We start from the raw sequence: 23,222 nt of genomic DNA on the forward strand, positions 1-23,222 counted from the left end.
AACGTGTTGTCCATCTTTACAGTGATTGGAAGATCAATCCAAAGTTTGGGAGCCTCAACGGAGAAAGCTCTGTCTCTTCCGCTCACAAGACGAGTCCTAGGAACATCAAAACGCAGCAGGTTACCTGACCTCAGAGTTCTGCTGGCAAGTTGCTTGTTTATTTGGACTTAGCACAAAAATAAGGAATTTTTATTTACTTGAGCATTGCTTCTTTGAAACAATGCTTCTTGGCGATAAATCTTGTACCGTTGGAAAGCATTTTTGCCTTTTAAACGATGCAACATTAGTTAGGAAAATGCATCTGTGGTTTGAGCAGCAGATTTAAGTATATGAGGCACTCCAAAAAAACACCATTACCAAATTTCATATTCTGCTATTGACCGTTTTTCATGCAATTTATTAGACTGGATGATTAAATTTTAAAGACACAAGACATATTGGCATTTCAAAAAAGTATTTATTTAACACACAGGGCTTTCAGTAGAGCTTGGGGAAACCATATACAACCACAACAGCCATGCACCTATACTCTCCATACTGGTCACCAGCTTGGTCACACATCGCTGTGGGATGGCATCCCGTTGTTTGACCAGTATTCGTTGCAAGTCAGCCAAGGTGGATGTGTTGCTAAACAGCATGGCCAATCTGACCCCACAAGTGTTCAAAGGGATTGAAATCAGAACTCTAGGCATGCCATTCCATCCCCTAAACTCAGTACTGAAATAAAAATCCTGCAGTGACGCATGGTGGTGGCAGCATCATGCTGCTGGGTTGCTTTTCTTAGCAGAGTCAGGGAAACTGGTCAGAGTTGACCTGACACTGGGGCAGAGGTTAACCTTCCAGCAGGAGGAGGATAACCCTAAACATACAGCCACTGCTAGAATGGAATGGTTTAAATTGAAGCATATTCATATGTTCATGTGTTCTAGTCCACATCTCAACCCACCCAAATATCTGCTGCAAGACTAGAAAATTGAGCTTAAGCATTTTTACAACGAAGAATGGGAAGTATCCCTGGCCTGGTGCAGTCTCCATTGTTGTACGCAGACAACAGAGACATCCCTCAAAAGACTTGCAGCTGTAATTGTAACAAAATATGGTTCTAAGGGATGCTGTCTCAGAAGGCTTTATCAATATTCAAATAGCAGCAAGTGACATTTTTAATTATAACCATAATTCAGATTATAGTGCAGTTACTTTAGTCCTTCAATTAAAAGGTTTATCGACTCAAAATTCTTATCAGAAGATAAATATTATCTACATAACATCTAAAAAAATGCTAAAATGTTGCTGTTTCTCAAGCAGTCCGACTGTTAGTGTACATTTTTGTCATTATTTTCGAGTTTTGTTTCTTTTTCCATTTAATAGAAAGTATTCCTAGCCTTCTGCTTTTACATTTATTTATGTCTCCTTCCTGTTCTCACAGCGGGCCAGGACAGATGGCCACCCATCCCGAGTCTGGTTCTGCAGGGGGTCTCTTCCTGTTAAAGCAGAGTTATGCTCTTCTCTTAAAGAAGACTCCTATGTTTCCCTTTGTCTTGTGTTTGTTCAGAATGGATTGTTGAGTTAAAGTAAAGATCTGTGCAATGTGTTCAGATAACTGGCATGGTATTATGACCAGTGAGCTTAAAATAAGATTTTACTGAAATGAAATGAATTTCACTGTTTGGATCAGAATATGTTAAGTTGGACTTTTCTTCTCACTTGATCATTGTTGTATGTTGAGGTGACATTTGGTGTTACTTTCTACTAATATCAATGAACTGAAATAGAGTGGGCAACATTTTTTACACATTGTCACGATATTAATACTTCTATACTGGGTTATATTGAGCTAAGGTGCAGTGAACTGACCTAAATTGGACAGAATCCGTCTGCATTTTATCTTGTAAATTTCTGTGTAAAAGGTACTAGATTACATTTTTTCCACATTGTGCAAACTAAATCAAACTAAACAAAACTCAGTGGAGCTTAATAGTGTAGAAATATAATGAATTCTTTGTGTAAGGAAACTGGATTTAGAGGCTTGTTAATCAATAGAGAATAATCAATGTTAATCCTATGGTGTGACCTCTGGCCTGTAATCATTCCAACATGGACACAAGGTCAAATTCCATGCCACATTTTTCCTAGGGCTATGTGTGCTCACTTCTGTCCCTCTTCAGCTTGGGGTCTACAGACACAGAGAGCCACTGACACAAGTAAGTATGCATTTCATTTGCATTAATCGCACTGTTGCCTGATGTCCCGGCCTAATATGGTGTGTAATATTCTTTTGTGTTCTAGTTCGGAGCTTGGTAGATTATGACACAGCTCAAAGGAATCAGACTTTTAAACTTGTTGCGTTGTGTCATAAACTGAGCAAAGTAAAGCTAATTTCTTGACATAGGAGGGTGATAAGTTACGATCCAAAGGGACGTTGTGTGACTTTGGTCAATCATGACCTTAGAAGACTACTTCAGTCTTTTTATCCCATTGTCTTGTGTAACTTAGTGTTCTTGCAGCAGCTGCTTTTGAAACAGGAATGCAAATAGAAATCAGTAGTCAAACTTGAAAAGTGTGTTGGTTTATTATAAATCTCAAAAATAACAGTGAGACAGCACAGTACTTCACATTGTTTTGACAATGGGCAACCTAATTTCAGTTCCTACGTTCTTGAAAAATGAGAAAAATTCAACATACCTTACTTTACATGCAGGTTTGTAGCATGTCTGGACTGAAAGCACAAGCTGTCCATTTGATCCCACCTTACACCCTGACCCGGCTTGCACAAGAGTGGCTGGCAGAGGACACCCCAAACTTTGACCCGGCGGGTGTTTGCGTGGGATCAGAGGAAGTGGAGGCTAAGTTGCTGTGTAAAACTCCACACACTGTGCTGGCAGGGAGCCCCTTTTTCACAGCAGTGTTTACTGAAGTGGGCTGCACCGTGGACTGGATTTACCAGGAAGGAGCAGTGATCAGTAAGTAACTTACTCTTGTAAACACTGCTATACTGTATGTGTGTGTGCTGTCCATTAGTCCAGCACTCTCTGGTCCAATAATGTTATAAACCTATAAATATTTTGTCTTAAAAAACCAAAAAGCTAACATCATAAGTAAAATGCACTAAACATTTCAGACTGAACAATGCTCCAGTTATTTATTTATTTCTGTATTTCTTGAAATATTCCTTAAAGAAAAACAGATATATTTTGCTTGTCACACCAAAATATTTCAGATTAGCAAACAAATTTTAAGATCAGATCTCCTCACGATGACAAAAAACAAAATCAATGTCTTAGATTGGCCTAGTCAAAGGCTGGACTTAAATCTGACTATAGCATGCTCTTAAGCAAGCTGTTCATGCTCAAAAACCCTCCTGTGTGGGAGAATTGAAACAGTTCTGTAAAGAACAGAACTACAATTAATCTCCGGCGATGTAAAAGTGTCACAAGCATGTTATGGCAGCCAAGGTTGGCACAACCAGTTAGTTTTTCACATGAAGCCAGGTTGGTTTAGATATCCATTTTCTCCATAATTCATGAGATTATCATTTGATGATGTGGAACGCTTAAGTGTTTTTTAAAAATAGCAAAAAGAGAGAACATTCTGTAAGGGGGCACATCATTTTTAACAGCACTCTAAAATTTGTGGTTAAACAGCCAATTTCTAAACTTCTAGATGTTTAAAGGAAATGACATATGTTCTAAAAATTGAAAGAAACCTGGATGAAATATATAAATAAATACTATTTAACATTTTTGGCACATTTCAGCAGTGGTTAGCAGTGTTGCCTTACAGTAAAGAAAGGTTCTGCCCGATTCCTGCTACAGCCTAAAAACATGTCTGTTAGGTGGTTCTACAAGGTCAACTAGGTGTGAGATTGATAGTAAATAGTTGTTTCCCTCGTCTACCTCTGTGTTACCCTGTGTTGGACCGGCAACCTGTTAAGTGTGTCTCAACATTCGATTCCTGGAGGTCAACCGAGCTCCCCGTGACACACAGTGGATTACTACTGCAAAATGTGTTGTTCTTCCCCACCGGTCTCTCTGTCCCTCAGGAGATGTATTAAATCTAGTGAAGATTTAAGGAAATCTGATGGTTCCCTTTAATAAAACTTTCCTGATGAGAATTTTATTGAAATGGTTAAATTTGTTTTATAAATGCAGAACCGGACACTGTTTTAATAGTTTGCATGTCTATCTAACTGTTCTATCTGAAATAAATTCATTAAATTGTTCTTGGTGGTGCGTTAGATCTGTTTACTAAAAAATAAGGTTGCTAACTGCCTGATCCAGGTACGCACAGGCAGTAACAGAGTGTATGTACTGTGTACATTTGCACAGACGCTAATGAACAGTAAGTGGAACACCAAATACTTTATATGGATGTTGCTGGACGGTCATGTGTGTAGTCTCATCATAAAACAGCTATTCTGTTGTAGTATCTCAAAGATCCGTCAAATTTTGCTGGTACACGGGCTGCCTCATTGGTACTTAGTGGTATTAGTTAAGGTAAATACAAACACATTAACAGTGAAGAAGTGGAAACTGTGATCCAGAAACAAGTGCTGGTGGCTGCTTTTTACTCCTGAACCTGAAACGTGGATGTTTTTAACCGTCATTCAGTTCTAAGTTCAGAAAACAGTCAGATTTACTAATTGAATGAACAGGCTACCTTCTGTAACCAGTACACGCAAATAACAACGTATATCTCCTCATACTGTACTTGCCAAACATAGCAGCAACATGTTAGCTTAAAGAGGTTGCACAGTGCCCTGATTTGAAAAATGTAAGAGGTTCAATTAATGAGACGCAAAAATAAACAGTTTTTTACTCCAATGATCACACATTTTTTAATAGGAGCAGCCTTAATGGATTCTGAGGTCAGGGTTGGTGAGCAACCTCTTACTTTCTCACTAGAAAGTCAAAATTAAGGGGGTGTTTTTGTTAATTTTTTTCCAAAACCTGAAACTTTCTTTAGTTGTTGTTTTTATGACATAACATCATTAATTACAAAAGTAATTTTTGTGTCCAGAACTAATAACATATGTTAGTTATTTTCTCAGCTTGCACTTTTAGTTGTTTTAGTTGTTGTTTTTACTATACCCTTTCAAATTCTTAGCACTCGTGAGCAGAAATGAAATACTTACCATGGTATACTTACTTAAATATAATAGTTAGTGTCCCTGAGATGCCATGATGCAGAAAAGAAAGAAATTGGTTCCGAATTAATAATACGTATCATGTAGTAAATATCTCTCCATTTTATGTAGCATCTCCAGGTCCAGATGCAGTCACTCTGACTGGTGTGGTGAGAGGCCCAGCTAGATGTCTGCTCCTCGGGGAGCGCCCTGCTCTAAACTGCCTGAGTCGTGCCTCAGGGATCGCCACCCGCTGCTCTCAGCTCAATTTGATGGCAATGTCCGCAGGCTGGCACGGAGAGGTGGCTGGCACCCGTAAGACCACACCGGGCTTTAGGCTGGTGGAGAAGTACGCCATGCTGGTGGGCGGCACATCCATGCACAGACAGGACCTGAGCGGGATGGTGATGCTGAAGGACAACCACATCTGGGCATCAGGGAGCATCACAGAGGTGGGTATCTGCACCAGAAATTCATTTACAGTTGTTCAAAATGATGGTCTTCTGATCAGAAGACAACAGGTGGCACAATACACAGCAAGGATTCTAGCCAGCTACAAACTTTCAACTACAAACACAGCACAACGCAGTGCCTACATCGACCTGTTCCAACAAATCAATTGCTTTTTTTTAAGTCTAGTGCATGCCTCCCAAAGTGAGACAAACATTCTCCATCTGAGATACACATATACATTGGGTTAGAAATGTTAATCTGATAAGAATGAGACCATGAACTACCCTTATTTTTCAGAAAGACATTGTGAAAACTATGCATTAGTGCTTCGAGTTCTCATTTTCTGTAGGCCTTTATCAGTCTTTTTACAGTGTTGTAGAGAAATTATGGCTCACTCTTCTTTTCAAGGTCATGACATCATCAAGGTCTGTGTCATTCCTAAACTTCTGTCTCGAGATGTCACCACAGGATTTAAATTAGATTGAGGTCTGGACTTTAACTGGGTCATTTCAACACCTTGATTCTTTTTATTTTTTTATTTTGTGGCACCAGTGGCTTTTATTTTAAAAGATGACCGACAGGAAATGGGGGCAAGACATGCAGCAACGGTCAACGGCCCAGGACCCGAACCCATGATGGCTGCATTTAGGACTGTAGCCTCCGTACATGGGTTCCGGGCTTTGACCCTGCATCACCAATGTGCCCACCAACACCTATTGTCAACACAATGACTTGAATGTGGCCTGGTCCTGTGGGTGCCAGAAAGCCATATCACACCTCCATCACCATGCTTAACAGGTGGTAAGAGGGTTCTGTGATTAGACCATATTTGGTTTCCCGTTATAACAAAACATCTCTACTTTGGTGTCATCTGTCTAAAGGACAGTGTTGCAGAAGCATTGTGGTTCATTCAGATGCACTTTTGCGAACATACCTTGTGTGTTATATACTGCTGATTTTCTGTCGGACCAACGTGCAGAACAATGCACGGGAGCAGCATGGTGAGTTGCAGAGCTTTATTTATTGATAATAAGGTAGAAAACGTACAGACTGGTTAACGGACATGGATTAAATAATCTTATTAATGTAGAATGACTGAATTTAATTTGTTTGGAAATGCCTCTATAACCATCCCTGGATTGATTTGCATAATATGGATTTTAGTTGTGTAAAAATTGTGATTACCTTGGCTTTTCTTTTCCTCAAAAGTTTTTGAATAAAAAAAAGCCAATGGCTCTGAATCCTGAATTTAATTTCCTATTTGAAAATATTAAACAATATTTGATACCTTATTTTACCCTCGTGGCTTGATCAAGAGATAATAATATATATAAAAAAATTTAAACAACTTCCCAATTATAAGGAAAAAAACAGCATGATAAAAGAAGTATAAATTTATAGAGCAAGATTTTGAGAAAACACCCAAGGACATCACCAGTGCCAGATCCACCCCTCGGTCGTATAAATACACAGTAAGGTTTTTAAAAAGTAATGCTTGATTTCTTCATAAACCTTAAAACTAGATTTTTAGAAAGCAATTTAGGGTCAGAAACATCAGTAAATTGCAAAGGTGTGGAAGTCTTCAGATCGTGGTCTTGTGTGTCATCTACTTTTTATTACAGGCATATTTTCATCAGTTTACTTTGATAATTTTGGTTAATTATGAGTCAGCATAATTAAGTGTGCTGTTAATTGGTACAATAGGATATACAATATCTGCTCAGCTCATCTTTAAATTGGACAGTTTTCAATGCTTTCCTATGACACCAACAGTAATTCCAAGTCCAGGAAGCTGTAGCTATAAATAGCTTATAAATCTTTAGCTAGCTCAAGCTATACGTTCACACATATCTGGGCTGCAACAATTATAAAAGCTCTATTGGTCATGAAAAACAAGGGGGATCCACACAAAGAACCAAGTTTCAAGCTAATTTGTAAGCTTTTGTAAACACCATACTAAAAAAGTGAATGTGAACAATTTCTGAGGTGGATTCTGAAGCATTTCCATCTAGTATATTGGTCTTTACAATCCAAACATGTTCACACCACCGAAGAACAAATGTGAATCGCAAATGTAGAGAAAAACACAAAAAGTTGTACTTTAAGCTCTCTAGCTGCACTTAGTAATACCATTCTTAAAACCGATCCTTTTTCTGACATATCTGAGTGACATCCATGCAATTGCAGTTGGTTTGTTGTAAGTGTAAACTTAATTGAGAGGTTGCTTGATTTTCAAGCAAAGTCTTGCCTCCTTGTTTGAAGTGACATCTATTTAGTTTCTTAACTACAGACCTCTGCTCTGGTTTAAAGGTCACAATGTGACAGAAAGTGGAGTTCCTCTTTGCATCTCTCTGTACAGGCTTTCAAAATGTTCCAAGAGACTGTAGCTCAAGTCAGGCACCTGACATGATCAGTGTGACTATGATAAAAATAGTAGTGTTGAAATGTAGTCTGTTTTTGCACACTGAAAAGCAGCAAAAATACCCAGTAACCAGGAACTGACTGACAGATGTCCTGATTTCAGGTGTCCTTCTGATACTTCTGCATAGACAAACTTAGATTCCTGTTTGTTTCTTAGGCTGTGACAGTGGCCCGCTCAGTGTGCGGCTTCAGCAGCAAGATTGAGGTTGAGTGTCGCTCCACAGTGGAGGGAAGAGAAGCAGCTGCAGCCGGAGCCGACATTGTCATGTTGGACAACTTTCAGCCACAGGTAGGACATTTCAAATCACAAAAGGTCAAGAAATAAAACTTTAACTGTGAAACTAAAACTTATCCAACATCACATTTCTCCCTTGTAGGAAGTTCATGTTGCAGCGCGAGAACTGAAGAACGAGTTCCCAGCTCTTCAGATAGAAGCCAGCGGAGGAGTTACTCCGGAAAACTTAGCTTTGTATTTCTCATCGCATGTAGACATCATTTCTCTGGGTTGCATCACTCAGGGATGCCCGGTTGCAGATTTTTCTCTTAAAGTGCAAAAGCCAGGTGCAAGCAGTACGTACAAGCACATGATTAAATTGAACTGATTGTTGTCAAATATCGTTCCTTGCTAAAACATTCATTACACTTGAACCTTATGTCAAGTAACAACTGCAAACTTCATTGTATTTTATGTGCATATTTGTGAAGGGGAAAAAAATTATAGATTTTAACAAAAAAAGCAAAAAATCCAGGTCAACCAGGTGCGTTCAGTAGTCATCTATATTGTCTATACTATTAAATAGAGTCAGCTGGTGTATAATCTACCAGTATATATAATATATATAAATATATATAATATACTTCATGGCCTTTTATGCAAACAATAAAACATGGTAGTGGCAGCATGATGTTGTGGGGATACCTTTCAAGGCTAAATACCAGGCAATTCTGAAAAAAAAAAAAACAGTTTGATCTTGCAAATAATTTGAGAAAATACGTTGATGCTTGCTGGCAAAATATGATAAAATGTACAAAGTTTTAAGGGGTATAGATACTTTTGCAGAGCGATGTATACAAAACAAACTTTTTTATGTTTTTTGTGGATGAGTTGTAGAAGTTGCGTCAAATCCTGTTTGTCATTTAAAAGAAGAATAGAAACTGGACCTTTTATATTATGCTGAATGTGGGCCAAGTGGCTAAAAACAAAACATCAAAAAATACCCCAACAGAGGAACAGAAGCCACAAGTCAAAATGAAACAGTAAGAACTTGATGGACAAAAGAAACAAATAAAGCAAAAACTAACCTAACATACCTTTGTACCAGTACAGAACAGTGGTTTCAGCTGCACAGACATTTATCTTAGGGCTATGTTTACCACTGTTTTTTTCTTTTTAAAAGGTCAATATATGTTTGGGATTTAAGAACACAGATCCTTGGATCTTTAACTGAACCTGTCCAAGAATGTCATCCCATTTTGTGGGATTAAATATTTCTGACGGTCAACAGTCTCTTCATCATATTTTGGATTTAATGTTTTTAACTGATGAAATGTTTGGACTGCAGTTGACTGTGCATTGGATGCCTACAGATGTGAGTGCACATAGAAATATTTTTTTAGGCCCAATTATGCCTTTTGGCTTGGATGAGTCAGAACTCCTCTATTTCAGAGACCTTGGTTTTCAGTCAGAAAAAGGTGTACAGCTCTCTTCAGGTTAAGGGTGAGTTTTTACCTCAAGAGGAGGATTTTAGGTTTCTTGATGAAAAAGAGGTCGGAAGGAGAGGACAGATGGCTCGGTACCTTATCTGCAATACTGATCTGCTAAAGACTTGACATCAGTGGCCATTTTTTATTGCCAAGAATTCCCACTTCTGGTTTTAATTTAGTTCAGAAACATATGTTAAAATATTGCAGTTTTAGCTCATAGGTCATTTCCAAATTAAGCCTGAATAAAGTTGTTGAAAGTAAGACTTGTTTAGTCCATTTAATCAACCCCAACTACCTTTCAAGCAAATTTAGACATGAAGAGATGTCTTTATGGGGTTCAGGGCTTCTTTAATTATACCCACTATTTAAGGCTATTGAAGCTAAAGACAATATCGTTTTTTCCAAATCTATTCATTCAAAATTTGCTGAGATGGCAAAGGTTGTTGCTGCTGTTGTGAGTAAAATGCAAGTCACCAAATTTACTGGTCCATCTACTTTGGGACCCTCTCATATCGTCATGGAACATGAAGTAAAGAATGAGATCCCTGATGCAGGTGTCTGATATTACCTTCATCTGTAGGGTGGCTGGGCCCAGCCTGAAAGATAGGTTGAGGTGCTTCATCATCTGGGGGAAGCTTAGAGTAGAGCCGCTGTTCTAATAAAAGGGTCAGCTGAGGTGGTTTGGGCTTCTGATCAGAATGCTCAGCCAGCTGCTGAGTTTTCGATCCCTGAGTGTCAACCTAAATGGTACTTCTGGCCCTCTAAGTCTTTTATTGTTGTTTATTTCCTTGGGCTCATTAGCTTACGCTTACCCTGTTCTCTTTAGCTTCTCCCGAGGTTACCTCCAGAGTTCTCCCCTGGATCTGCCTTCATGTTATTATGAATTTGGTGACAGAGAGCTTCTTGCTATCAAACTAGTTTTGCAGGAGTGGCACCATTGGTTGGGGGTTGCTGAACATCCTGTGCTAATCTTAACTGATCATAAAAATCTTATTACAGTCAGCCAAATGTCTTAATCCCTGTCAGTCTTGTTGATCCTTGTTCTTTTCTTGTTTTAACGTTTCCATCAATTACCATCCTGGTTCCTAAAACATTAAACCAGATGCTCTTTCTCGCCAGTTTTCTCCAGATGAGGAAAATAGAATCCATCCCTCCTCCCAGCTCCACAATTGGAGCCCTTACCTGGGGAATTGAAGATGTCATCCATCAAGCTCTTCAGAAGGAACCTGATCCAAGAACTGGCCCCACCTAACTGCATCTTCGTCCCTTTCTCCATCAGATCTAAACTCATTCATTGGATTCACACCGCTAAGATCTCTTGTCACCCCGAAACCAGTCGTACCTTTTCCCTCATCAACCAAAGGTTCTGGAGGCCATCCATCCATTAAGATATCAGAGAATACATTCTTGCTTGTCGGCTCTGTGCCCGAAATAAATCCTGAAATCAACCCTCTGCTGGTCTGCTCCAACCGCTGTCTGTACCCAAACATCCCTGGTTTCACATCACCCTAGATTTTGTCACTGAACTCCCTGTTTCCAAAGGTATGACCACCATTGTAACCATCATTGACCGGTTTTCTAAAGCCTGCCACCTTATTCCTCTCACAAAACTACCCTCTTCATTTCAGACTGCCCAACCTCCTATTAAACATGTCCTGTTAAACCTGCAGTCTGAGAACGAAGTGCTGTTAGGAACATATGGAACAATCAGATCTCTGATGTATGATGGAGCTAGATCATTAAGGGCTTTATATATGAGGAACGAGAATTTTAAATTCTTTTCTGGATTTAACAGGGAGCCAATGAAGGGAAGCTAAAATAGGAGAAATATGATCTCTCTTTTTAATTTTCATCAGAACTCTTGCTGCAGCATTTTGAATCAGCTGAAGGCTTTTAACTGCATTTTGTGGACATCCTGATAGTAAAGAATTACAATAGTCCAGCCTTGAAGTAACAAATGCATGGACTAGTTTTTCAGCGTCACTCCTGGATAGAATATTTCTAATTTTGGCAATGTTCCGGAGATGAAAGAAGGAAATCCTAGAAACATGTTTTAATATGGGATTTAAATGACATGTCCTGGTCAAAAGTAACACCAAGGTTTTTCACTTTATTACCGGAGGTCAATTTAATGCCATCCAGGTTAAGTGATTGACTAAGCAGTTTCTTTTTTAAAGACTCCGGTCCAAAGATGACAACTTCTGTATTTTCTGAATCTAGAAGCAGAAAATTTAAAGTAATCCAAGTTCTTATGTCTTCAAGACATGCTTGTAGTCTATCTAACTGATTGGGCTCATCAGGAATTATGAATAAGTAAAGCTGAGTATCATCAGCGTAACAGTGAAAATTTATCCTATGCTGCCTGATAATTTTACCTATTGGAAGCATATATATAGTAAAGAGAATTGGCCCAAGTACTTAACCCTGTGGTACTCCACAATTAACCTTGGAGTTTAAAGATGATTTATCATTTACATGAACAAACTGGAATGTGTCCGACAAATAAGATTTAAACCAGCCTAGCACTGTTCCCCTGATCCCTACAGCATATTCCAGCCTTTGTAAGAGAATATTAAGGTCGACTGTATCAAATGCAGCACTGAGATCTAACAGAACCAGTACAGACACAAGTCCATTATCTGAAGCCTTAAGAATATCATTAGTGACTTTCAGCAGAGCTGTTTCAGTGCTATGATGAACTCTGAAGCCTGACTGAAACTCTTCAAACAGGTCATTGCTGTGTAAATGCTCACACATTTGATTAGCAACTATTTTCTCAAGAATTTTAGATAAGAATGGAAGATTGGATATAGGTCTGTAATTTTTCAAGTCATCTCGATCAAGTGAAGGTTTCTTAAGTAAAGGTTTAATTACAGCTAACTTAAAAGCCTGTGGTACATATCCATTTACTAAAGATAGATGAATCATATCTAAAATGGGGCTGGTAATCAGAGGGAACACTTCCTTAAAGGATTTGGTTGGGATTGGGTCTAGCATACAAGTTGAAGGTTTAGATGAAGCTAATATTTCTGATAACTCAGGAAGCTTCACAGGATCAAAACAGTCCAAACACAGATCAGGTTCTACAGTTACTTCCAATGTTGTCTCACTTGCTGAGGATGAAGTAATCATCTTCTGGAGTATGTCAAAGATTTTATTTTTAATAGAATCAATTTTATTTAAGAAGAATCCCATAAAGTCATGACTGCTGAGAGCTAAGGGAATGGATGGCTCTACAGAGCTATGACTGTGTAAGTTTAGTAGCTGTACTAAAGAGAAACCTAGGATTATTCTTGTTCTCTTCTATTAATGATGAGAAATAAGCTGTTCTGGCTTGGCAAAGTGTCTTTTTATACAACAGTAGGCTATTTTTCCAGATTAAGTAAGAATCCTCTAGGTGTGTAGAGCGCCATTTTCTCTCCAATTTTCTAACATTGTGCTTTAAAGTACGCAGTTCTGAATTAAATCATGGAGCTAGCCTCCTATGAATGATTACCTTCTTTTTCAAGGGGGCTGCATTGTCTAATGCACCATGCAATGATGAAGTAACACTATGGACAAGAGAATCAATTTGTGAAGGGGATGAAACAAAATTATTGCCCTCCACAGTGTTTTTCTGTGATAATGAGGAAATCAAAAGTGGAACAGATTCTTTAAAGGTTGATAATGATCTACTATAGTGAAATTCTTTTTCAGGTGTGTAGTACTCGGTCACATTAAACTGAAAGGTTATTAAAGTCCCACCGGGAGGAGGCCCAGGGGACGGCCCAGGACACGCTGGAGGGACTATGTCTCTCGGCTGGCCTGGGAACGCCTTGGGCTCCCCCTGGAGGAGCTGGAGGAGGTGTCTGGAGAGAGGGACATCTTACACTCTGCTGAGTCTGCTGCCCCGCGACCCGGGGGAAGACGATGAGACGAGACGAGGTTATTAAAAAATGGTCAGACAGGACAGGGTTATGAGAAAATATTGTTATGTCTTTACACTCAATGCCATATGTCAGCACAAGGTCCAGAGAATGAAGACAAAGGTGGGTAGGTTTGTTCATGTTTTGAGCAAAGCCAATTGAGTCTAAGATAGCATTAAGGGCTATATTTAGGCTATCACTTTCAGTGTCAACATGAATGTTAAAATCCCCCACTATAATAACTTTATCTGTATTTAACACTAAATCAGATAAAAGGTCTGAAAACTGATCTAAAAATTGAGAGTAAGGGCCTGGTGGACGGTACAAAACAACAAACAGAAGTGGTTTTAGTGCTTTGCAATTTGGATGAGGAAAACTACGGATTAAATATTCAAAAGAGTTGTAGCTATTGATTGGTCTGGGACTAATCAATAAATCGGACTGAAAAATGGTTGCTACTCCTCCTCCTCGCCCAGTATTTTGAGGAATGTGAAAATTTAAATAATTAGTAGGAGTTGAAAAATGCAGAATTAGAAGATGGTGCTCATAAAATATTACAATTAGTTATACCCCTCAAAAATTAATTACATCTATAATATTATACTTGCCTGCACACCGTAGTCATGTTCTGCTGGTACCTCCTCCAGGGCAGACACCTCAGCTGAAAGCTGGTCCTGCCAGAGAGTACCGCTGACTGCCTCAGTCCCGACCTCACCCTCATCCTTTGTGTCTGCTCTCGGTGGAGGAGGACGCTTTTTCTCTGTCTCCCACCCCCTCCCATATCTGCCCTGCTTCAGCTCTGTGTCTTGTCTTTGGAGCCTATTTTTGCATATCTTCCAAATTCTGAGTTATGGATTTGGTCAGCTGGTCTCTCAATGCAATTGATCAAATTTTCTCGAGGAGAAGACAGGGTGAAGGAGAGCCCAACTTGTCCGGACTGGACGTTTTTCTCTGGATACACAATGGACTCCTGGCAGAAGTGGAGGATTGTGTGTTTGTCGATAATGTCAGTCGAGGATGTGGAAGATGTGTATATAATTGGATGTTTGATATCAGGATTTCTGCTTTTTGGAGTCAGCGGTTACCTGGCATATCGAGAAATTCGGAGTGTCAGCAGCTGTTCTGGCCATTGTAAGGCTGCCTGGCACGTGTGATGGGATCTTCAGGGCGATCAGCACTCAGACTGAGATGTTAGGTGAGCTGAATCGCAGACTGGATGTGATCCTTAGGATCGCAGGCAGGTTGCGGTTCCTGGACTCAGGGGTGAAATGGGATAAATCTTGGAGAAAGTTGTTCGCTCGGATCTGGCAGAAAGACCAGGAATTTGTCTATTTGGATTTGCCTTTGTGAAGCACCAGCAAGACTCTCAAGGCTGACGGAAAATTAAGAGTCAGACTAACCCAAATAATTATTGTTTTTCTGAATCTGGCTCCCCTGCACGGCCTTGATGGCTGGCTATCTTCAACTTCTCCTGGAAGTTATGTAAATATGACGCTCTGCTCCCTCTGCTCCCTCCCTTCCCTGAGGACACCTGTGGACCTGCTCAGAACTTTGTGGCCGGTTGATGAACATTCAAACGAACCATCAAGGACAATGGCCACTGGGACAGTGCTTCATGGACTTACTTGCACACAATCACTTGCACACACACACATGCTCAAGATAAACATATGCACCCCTCACACCACCTTCACCGTTCCCGGCATGATGTTGTTTTGTCAACTGTTGCTTCTTTGTGCTGAGGTTTTTTGCAATCTCAAACTGTATCCTGCTAAGGATAAAGTGTGAAATATGATTTTTTTCCTCTACTTACTTAATGTGGCCTCTTTTCTCATCTAACAAGGGCAGCGCCTGTGAGTGGGCAGCAAAGCCTCGGTGACCCGTCCCCCCTTGTCTTGTGTCATAATGTATGTTTGGATGGGTTGTACTGGAATTCTAATTTCCCCTCGGGGATCAATAAAGTATCTTTGAATTGAATTGAATTGAATCCTCTTCTACAGCCTCCTCTGGGTCATCCTCTGGGGCCATGACATCCCCAGCACCAAGGCAGATGTTGTGGAGGATGGTGCATGCTGTTATGACCTGAAAAAAATTAAAAGAGGGCGCATATGTGTGTATATTATGTATAATGTATATATAAAATGGATCTAGGTCAAAACCTACTTGAGGTACAAAGGTGTGGTGCACCTCCAGCGCTTTCAGGAAGATGGCCCTGAATCTGGTTTTCATCATTCCAAAAACACGCTCTTTTTGGAATGATGGCTGTTAAAGTGCTAAGCTCCCACACCTTGTATTGTCGTCTAGTAAGGAGTGATGAGGGGGAGTGGATATTGGAGGCATGGGTACCCTCCATCAGCAAGGATAAAATGCCCTGGAGGAGGATAAACTGACTGTCTGTACAGTGGGCTACGGTGGAGCAACCTAGAGTCCCTAGACCCTAGAGCACCTCCACCCTAGAGCACTGACCCAGGCCAGCCCAGATATGTGTCAATAAAATGGCTCCGATGGTCAGAAACTGCTTGCATGATTATGGAAGGGAAGAGTTTCCTGTTCCTCTAGCACTGACCATCAGGGCCGCTTGGACACCTGATGCGGATATGGCAGCCGTCAATTGCACCCACAGCTTTAAGAAAACCCCTCCTTGAACCGCCACCTTAACGTGGTGGAGGGGTTTGAGTGCTCAAATGATCTTAGAGGCTATGTTGTCTGGGGCCTAAATGCCCCTGGTAGGGTCTCCCATGGCAAACAGGCTCTAGGTGATGGGTCAAACAAAGAGTGGTTCAAGAAACCCTCATGAGGACAAAAATATCGAGGCACGAGACGTCGCCCGGTACAGTGGAGCCGAGGTCCCACCCTGGAGCCAGGCCTGGCGTCGGGACTCGTCGGAGAGCGCCTGCTGGCCGGGTTGCTCCTTGCGGGACCCGGCCGGGCCAAGCCCGAACGAGAGACGCGAGGCCATCCCCCAGTGGGCCCGCCACCTGCAGGGGGAACCGTGAGGGACTGGTGCAAAGAGGATTGGGTGGGGGATGAAGGTGGAGACCTCAGCGGCCTGATCCCCGGATGCTTAGGCTGGCTCTAGGGATGTGGAATGTCACCTCGCTGGGGGGGAAGGAGCCTGAGCTTGTGCGGGAAGTCGAGAGATATCGACTAGAAATAGTCGGGCTCTGCGTGGGCTCTGGAACCCATCTCCTTGAGAGGGGTTGGACTCTCTTCTACTCTGGAGTGGCCCACGGGGAGTGGCGGCGGGCTGGTATGGGTTTTCTTGTTGCCCCCCCAGCTCAGTCTCGTGTTGGGGTTTACCCCAGTGGATGAGAGGGTCGTATCCCTGCGCCTTCGGGTTGGGGATAGGTCTCTGACTGTCGTCTCGGCCTACGGGCCGAGCGGTAGTGCGGAGTACCCGGCCTTCTTGCTGTCCCTGTCGGGGGTGCTGGATAGTGCCCCTCTCGGGGACTCCGTTATTCTGCTGGGGGACTTCAACGCCCACGTGGGAAACGACAGTGACACCTGGAGAGGTGTGATCTGGAGGAATGGCCTCCCCGATCTGAATCCGAACGGTGTTTTGTTATTGGACTTCTGTGCTAGTCACGGATTGTCCATAATGAACACCATGTTCAAACATAAGGATGTCCATCAGTGCACTTGGCACCAGGATACCCTAGACAGGAGGTCAATGATAGACTTTGTTGTTGTATCATCAGACCTTCAGCCGCATGTTATGGACACTCGGGTGAAGAGATGGACTGAGCTGTCCACTGATCACCACCTGGTGGTGAGTTGGATCTGCTGGAGGAGGAGAAAGCCGGACAGACTTGGCAGGCCCAAGCGCATAGTGAGGGTCTGCTAGGAACGCCTGGCCGGAGCCCTTGGCCAGGGATGTATTCAACTCCCACCTCCGGGAGAGCTTTGACCAGATCCCGGGGGATGTTGGAGACATAGAGTCCGAGTGGACCATGTTCTCCGCATCTATTGTCGATGCTGCTGCCCGTAGCTGCGGCTGTAAGGTCTGCGGTGCCTATCGCGGCGGCAGAACCCAGTGGTGGACACCGGCAGTAAGGGATGCGGTCAAGCTGAAGAAGGAGTCCTATCGGCTGTGGTTGGCTTGTGGGACTCCTGAGGCGGCTGACGGGTACCGTGAGGCCAAGCGTGCTGCGGCCTGGGCGGTGGCAGAGGCAAAAACTCGGGCCTGAGAGGAGTTCGGTGAGGCCATGGTGAAGGACTACCAGTTGGCCTCGAAGCGATTCTGGCAAACCGTCCGGCGCCTCAGGAGGGGGAAGCAGTGCTTCGCCAACACTGTTTATAGTGGGGGTGGGAGGCTGCTGACCTCGACTGAGGACATTATCGGGCGGTGGAAGGAGTACTTCGAGGATCTCCTCAATCCTGCCATCACGGATTCCGTGGTGGAAACAGAGGCTGGGGACTCGGGGTTGGACTCTTTCATCACCCAGGCTGAAGTCACCGAGGTGGTTAAAAAGGTCCACGGTGGCAAGGCTTCGAGGGTGGATGAGATCCACCCCGAGTACCTCAAATCTCTGGATGTTGTTGGGCTGTCATGGTTGACACGCCTCTTCAACATTGCATGGCGGTCGGGGACAGTGCCTCTGGACTGGCAGACTGGGGTGGTGGTCCCCCTACATAAGAAGGGGGACCGGAGGGTGTGTTCCAACTACAGGGGGATCGCACTCCTCAGCCTCCCTGGTAAGGCCTACGCCAGGGTATTGGAGAGGAGAGTCCGGCCGATAGTCGTTCCTCGGCTTCAGGAGGAGCAGTGTGGTTTTCGTCCCGGCCGTGGAACACTGGACCAGCTCTATACCCTCTACAGGGTGCTCGAGGGTTCATGGGAGTTTACCCAACCGGTTCACATGTGTTTTGTGGACCTGGTGAAGGCATTCGACTGTGTCCCTCGTGATGCCCTGTGGGGGTTGCTTCAGGAGTATGGAATCGGGGACCCTTTATTAGGGGCCATCCGGTCCCTGTACGAGCGGAGCAGGAGTTTGGTCCGCATTGCCGGCACTAAGTCGGACCTGTTCCCGGTGCATGTTGGACTCCGGCAGGGCTGCCCTTTGTCACCGGTCCTGTTCATAACTTTTATGGACAGGATTTCTAGATGCAGCCAAGGGCCGGAGGGGGTCTGGTTTGGGGACCAGTGGATTTCGTTTCTTATTTTTGCAGATGACGTGGTCCTGCTGGCCCCCTCTAGCCAAGACCTACAGCATGCACTGTGGCGGTTCGCAGCCGAGTGTGAAGCGGCTGGGATGAAGATCAGCTCCTCCAAGTCCGAGGCCATGGTTCTCGACCAGAAAAGGGTGGCCTGTCCTCTTCAGGTTGGAGGGGAGTTCCTGCCTCAAGTGGAGGAGTTTAAGTATCTCGGGGTCTTGTGTACGAGTGAGGGAAAAATTGAGCGGGAGATCGACAGACGGATCGGTGCGGCTGCCGCGGTAATGGGGGCACTGTGCCGGTCCGTTGTGGTGAAGAGAGAGCTGAGCCGAAAAGCAAAGCCCTCAATTTACCGGTCGGTCTACGTTCCTACCCTCACCTATGGCCATGAACTTTGGGTCATGACCGAAAGAACGAGATCCCGGATACAAGCGGCTGAAATGAGCTTCCTCCGTAGGGTGGCCGTGCACTCCCTTAGAGATAGGGTGAGGAGCTCGGCCATCCGGGAGGGGCTCGGAGTAGAGCCGCTGCTCCTCCACATCGAGATGAGCCAGTTGAGGTGGCTCGGGCATCTATACCGGATGCCTCCTGGACACCTTCCTCGGGAGGTGTTCCAGGCACGTCCCACCGGAAGGAGGCCCAGGGGATGGCCCAGGACACGCTGGAGGGACTATATCTCTCGGCTGGCCTGGGAACGCCTTGGGCTCCCCCCGGAGGAGCTGGAGGATGTGTCTGGGGAGAGGGACGTCTGGGCGTCTCTGCTGAGTCTGCTGCCCCCGCGACCCTGTCCCAGATAAGCGGAAGACGACGGATACGAGTGTGAGCTTTAAGAAAAGCTCTGTGGCATGCCAGTCCTGCAAACCCACGGGACACTGCCTTCAAGTCCTCAGGGGTCTTTGGAAGGTAGATGACCTGGTGACAAATGGCCACCACCTCCTCTGTAACTCTGTGGACGATACGATGGACAGTAGAGCGAGGCATCCCATCAATAGTAGCACCCCATCCATGTCGCCGATCCTGGGGCAAAAGATTAAGCAGCACTGCCAGAGACTCCCTGCTCAGCCGAAAATCAGGCCTGGTGTCCTCCTTGTTGAAGAAGCCTTTCAGGACTGGGCCACTCAGGTTGATCCTGCAGTAAAGGGGTCTGGTCTAGAAAAGGGAAGAATGGAGATGGAAAAACACATAATTTTTAAGGCATGCTTCTGGATATTTTAAGTGATTATAGCAAGGAGATACTAATATACCAAAAACACTGCATTATTATATAATTATCTAAGACCAGCCAAAGGGGATCAAATACTTTATAATTCCCATCTATCTTAAAATTGAAAGTTGTTGTTCATATATATATATATATATATATATATATATATATATATATATATATATATATATATATATATATATATGTCGACATACATTAGCCATAAAGTTGCTATCTATTTGTCAAATCAAACATCTTTTTTACCTGAACATGATTGTCTCTCAGCCGGAGATGAAATAAAGGAGATGTCTGCGACGACGATAAAACTGCTGAAGTTCCTCAGAAATTAAAAATAAAACTACCAGAAGTTCGGCTCCATTCTGCTTTAACTGCTTTTTTCTCCTCGCAGCTACGGTTGCTAGGCGATAGCTGTTACGCTGAGGTGAGGGCGGGAACAGCTGGTAAAGGCTAGATGGCGCTGGTTTTAGCGGTCGACGAAGGACCCAGCCCACGATGCAGTCCCTGAAGCTGACTTCCGGGTCAGCCTCGGCGCTGGTACATTCCCTTTCCGGTTGATTTTGTCAAATGTAAATTTGTTTCAGTACTTGTAAAAGTGTTTTACATCTTGTTAAATTGTTTTCTGAAATATGAATTTGTTTTCTGAAATGTACATTTGTTTCGGTACTTGTAAAAGTGTTTTGCATCTTGTAATGTTGGTTTGCACCCCCGGCCACCGTTACCATTACCGCTAGCGTGAATAACAATCTTACTGTATATACGCTTATCCTTAGCCAGCAGTTTCAGGTAGGATTTGATGTCACTCTTTCTGGCCCCTGGCAGACATTTGACTATGGTCGCTGGTGTCCCTAGTGACACGTTTCTGACTATGGAGCTGCCAATTACCAGAGTTGGTTTCTGTTGAGGTAAAATAATGCTATCACTGATGTCCTTGCGGCCTCAACCTCTCCCAGTCCGGATGTCGTGAGAAAGAACAGACGAAGAGCAGGAAATAAAGATTAACGCAAGTTTAATTTGGAAGATAATAAGTCCAATGATTTCTAATGCAAAATGTCATTACAAGTTCCAGAACATCTTTATACCATTGACTTCAAAGATTACTGACTGTGCCTTCCCCTTTTTGCAGTCTGGTGTTGTAAATCAGCCAAGCTCCCTTGTGGTATCTATACCATGCCCAAATGTTGACATATATTGCTTTATTTTCCCTACAGCCAGATTTTACTGCTTGTAGCTGCCGAGAACCCCTGCTCCATCCTGACTCCTGCTGTGATCTGTGATCTCTCCTCAAGGCTCACTCATGTTAAATCTCAGTTTAATGTTCCCACATGCAAACTAAACTAATAGCATGAAAGTACATGATTTTAATTCTCAACACTTCTCAGCAGGTGTGTCGCTGAGCGGGGAAAATCTGTTAGAAACGCAAAAGGGCTGGTGGTGACCTGTGGGCTGGGATCTAGGACTATGCTTTCTACGTACCGTCACCCAGCCGGCCTGAGGCCCCGGCTGCGCGGGCTCTGCTGGAGGACTGCTATGGGGAGCTACCCTCGGTGGCTCCGCGCTGGCTAAGGGGCCTTGGCTATCTGCTGTTTTTCAACAGCTCGGAGCCGTGCCTCCAATCCCGAAACCCTCGCCTCCAAAGCTACAAAAATGTTACATTTATTACACGTACCATTATCACTAAAGGAGGCAGAGGAGTAACTGATCATCTGACACAGAGAGCAGAAGAGAGGAGACTCAGAGAAACAGCAGAATGGGTAGTCATGGTGGAGCTAAAGCTAACGCTAAGCTAGTGATGGAGCTGTTCCCCAGAACTCCTGCGTGTTCGCTTGTTTTGGAAAAACTAAGTCATATGCTATACTGTTTTAGTAAAACTAAATAATAAAAGAAAACACAGAGACTGCGCAGTTTTTTTGCCCGGCCAGGGAGATGTTCCAGCTGCATCACCACGAACACTTCTGATCTTTTCTCCCCAGAACAGGGTTTTTATTCAACAGCAAGGCGTATACATTTGCAAAGAAAAAACACACATTTTATTGAGTGTCAGTTGAACTCTTACACCTGGCATTCAGCTGACTGTTCGACCTAGGGTTGCCAACTCCTTGATAAATAAATAAGGGACACCTCCTGGTAGGGCTATCCAACCCCACTGTCTGCACCTCTAGCGGCCTGGTGATTTTTTTTCACCCTTTTTCTTTGTGTGAAATGACTTTGGAAACATTGGACTTGAACCCAAGTTTAATTCGATGCATGTTTTAACTGATACAAATATCCATGGAAACACAATTATTCAGCAATTTATAAAATAATTCATTCTTTTTGCAAAATAAAATTACTAGACAAAAACAAATATCCTTCTAAAATAAATAAACCACTATTGAAAAGACCTCGGTCCTGCTTAACTTAAAACAATATAAAAAAGCATAACAGTATAATGCAAAACATTTTCGTAATAGTGCATTTGGTGCAAACAAAAAGTCTGTAGAAAAGTTGTAAACATAAACACTTGTGCCTTAAAGGCCATGACTCTATAGTTGTGGTGAAAAAAATATTGAACTAGTGAACTAAAAACCGCAGTACTGAATTATGTAGAAACAACCTATTTTTTCCATTTATATTTCATTTGAGCTCTTGCTGCTGCAAGGAGTTGTTTTCTTTTCAGGACTACAGAGTAAAACTCTGAGCAGGACATTTCATTAATTAGACTGACAATTAGCTCACTTCTCATTAATTCAGTAGAACATTTGTTCCTCACATCAGTCCACTTATTTTTCATGATGGAGAAAATATTTTCCACAAACCCACTAGAAGAATGGATGCTGAGGACAAAGGGTACAATAGCCTGGATGTTAGCTGCCTGAAGAACTTGCATCCACCTCTCTGCTGTTCCACTGGACTGACACTTCACCTTTTCCCAAGAGACTGTAGTGAGGCACTCTAGTAGGCAGTTTGGAGGAACACATTCCTCATAAAGCTCATCCATGGACAGGTTTAACCTATCTATCTATCTATCTATCTATCTATCTATCTATCTATCTATCTATCTATCTATCTATCTATCTATCTATCTATCTATCTATCTATCTATCTATCTATCTATCTATCTATCTATCTATCTATCTATCTATCTATCTATCTATCTATCTATCTATCTATCTATCTATCTATCTATCTATCTATCTATCTATCTATCTATCTATCTATCTATCTATCTATCTATCTATCTATCTATCTATCTATCTAT

The 23,222-nt window shown here is 42.8% G+C and overlaps 1 protein-coding gene across 2 annotated transcripts; it reads left to right on the top strand.

Annotated features, from left to right (window-relative positions):
* Nucleotides 1-1,481: 1,481 nt before the first annotated feature.
* Nucleotides 1,482-11,205, top strand: LOC124868679 (nicotinate-nucleotide pyrophosphorylase [carboxylating]-like). Of its 2 annotated transcripts, XM_047366180.1 has the most exons (6): nucleotides 1,482-2,201; nucleotides 2,699-2,960; nucleotides 5,255-5,574; nucleotides 8,154-8,285; nucleotides 8,374-8,566; nucleotides 10,820-11,205. In XM_047366180.1, exons 2-6 carry the CDS (start codon nucleotides 2,708-2,710, stop codon nucleotides 10,831-10,833), a joined length of 912 nt encoding a protein of 303 aa, XP_047222136.1. In that variant the 5' UTR covers nucleotides 1,482-2,201; nucleotides 2,699-2,707; the 3' UTR covers nucleotides 10,834-11,205. The 2 variants fall into 2 exon arrangements, with proteins under 2 accessions (XP_047222136.1, XP_047222135.1); XM_047366179.1 differs by lacking the exon at nucleotides 10,820-11,205 and having other exon boundaries at nucleotides 1,484-2,201; nucleotides 8,374-9,961.
* Nucleotides 11,206-23,222: the final 12,017 nt, after the last annotated feature.

The sequence above is a fragment of the Girardinichthys multiradiatus genome, chromosome 5 (genome assembly GCF_021462225.1).
Source record: "Girardinichthys multiradiatus isolate DD_20200921_A chromosome 5, DD_fGirMul_XY1, whole genome shotgun sequence".
Taxonomy (NCBI): Eukaryota; Metazoa; Chordata; class Actinopteri; order Cyprinodontiformes; family Goodeidae; genus Girardinichthys; species Girardinichthys multiradiatus.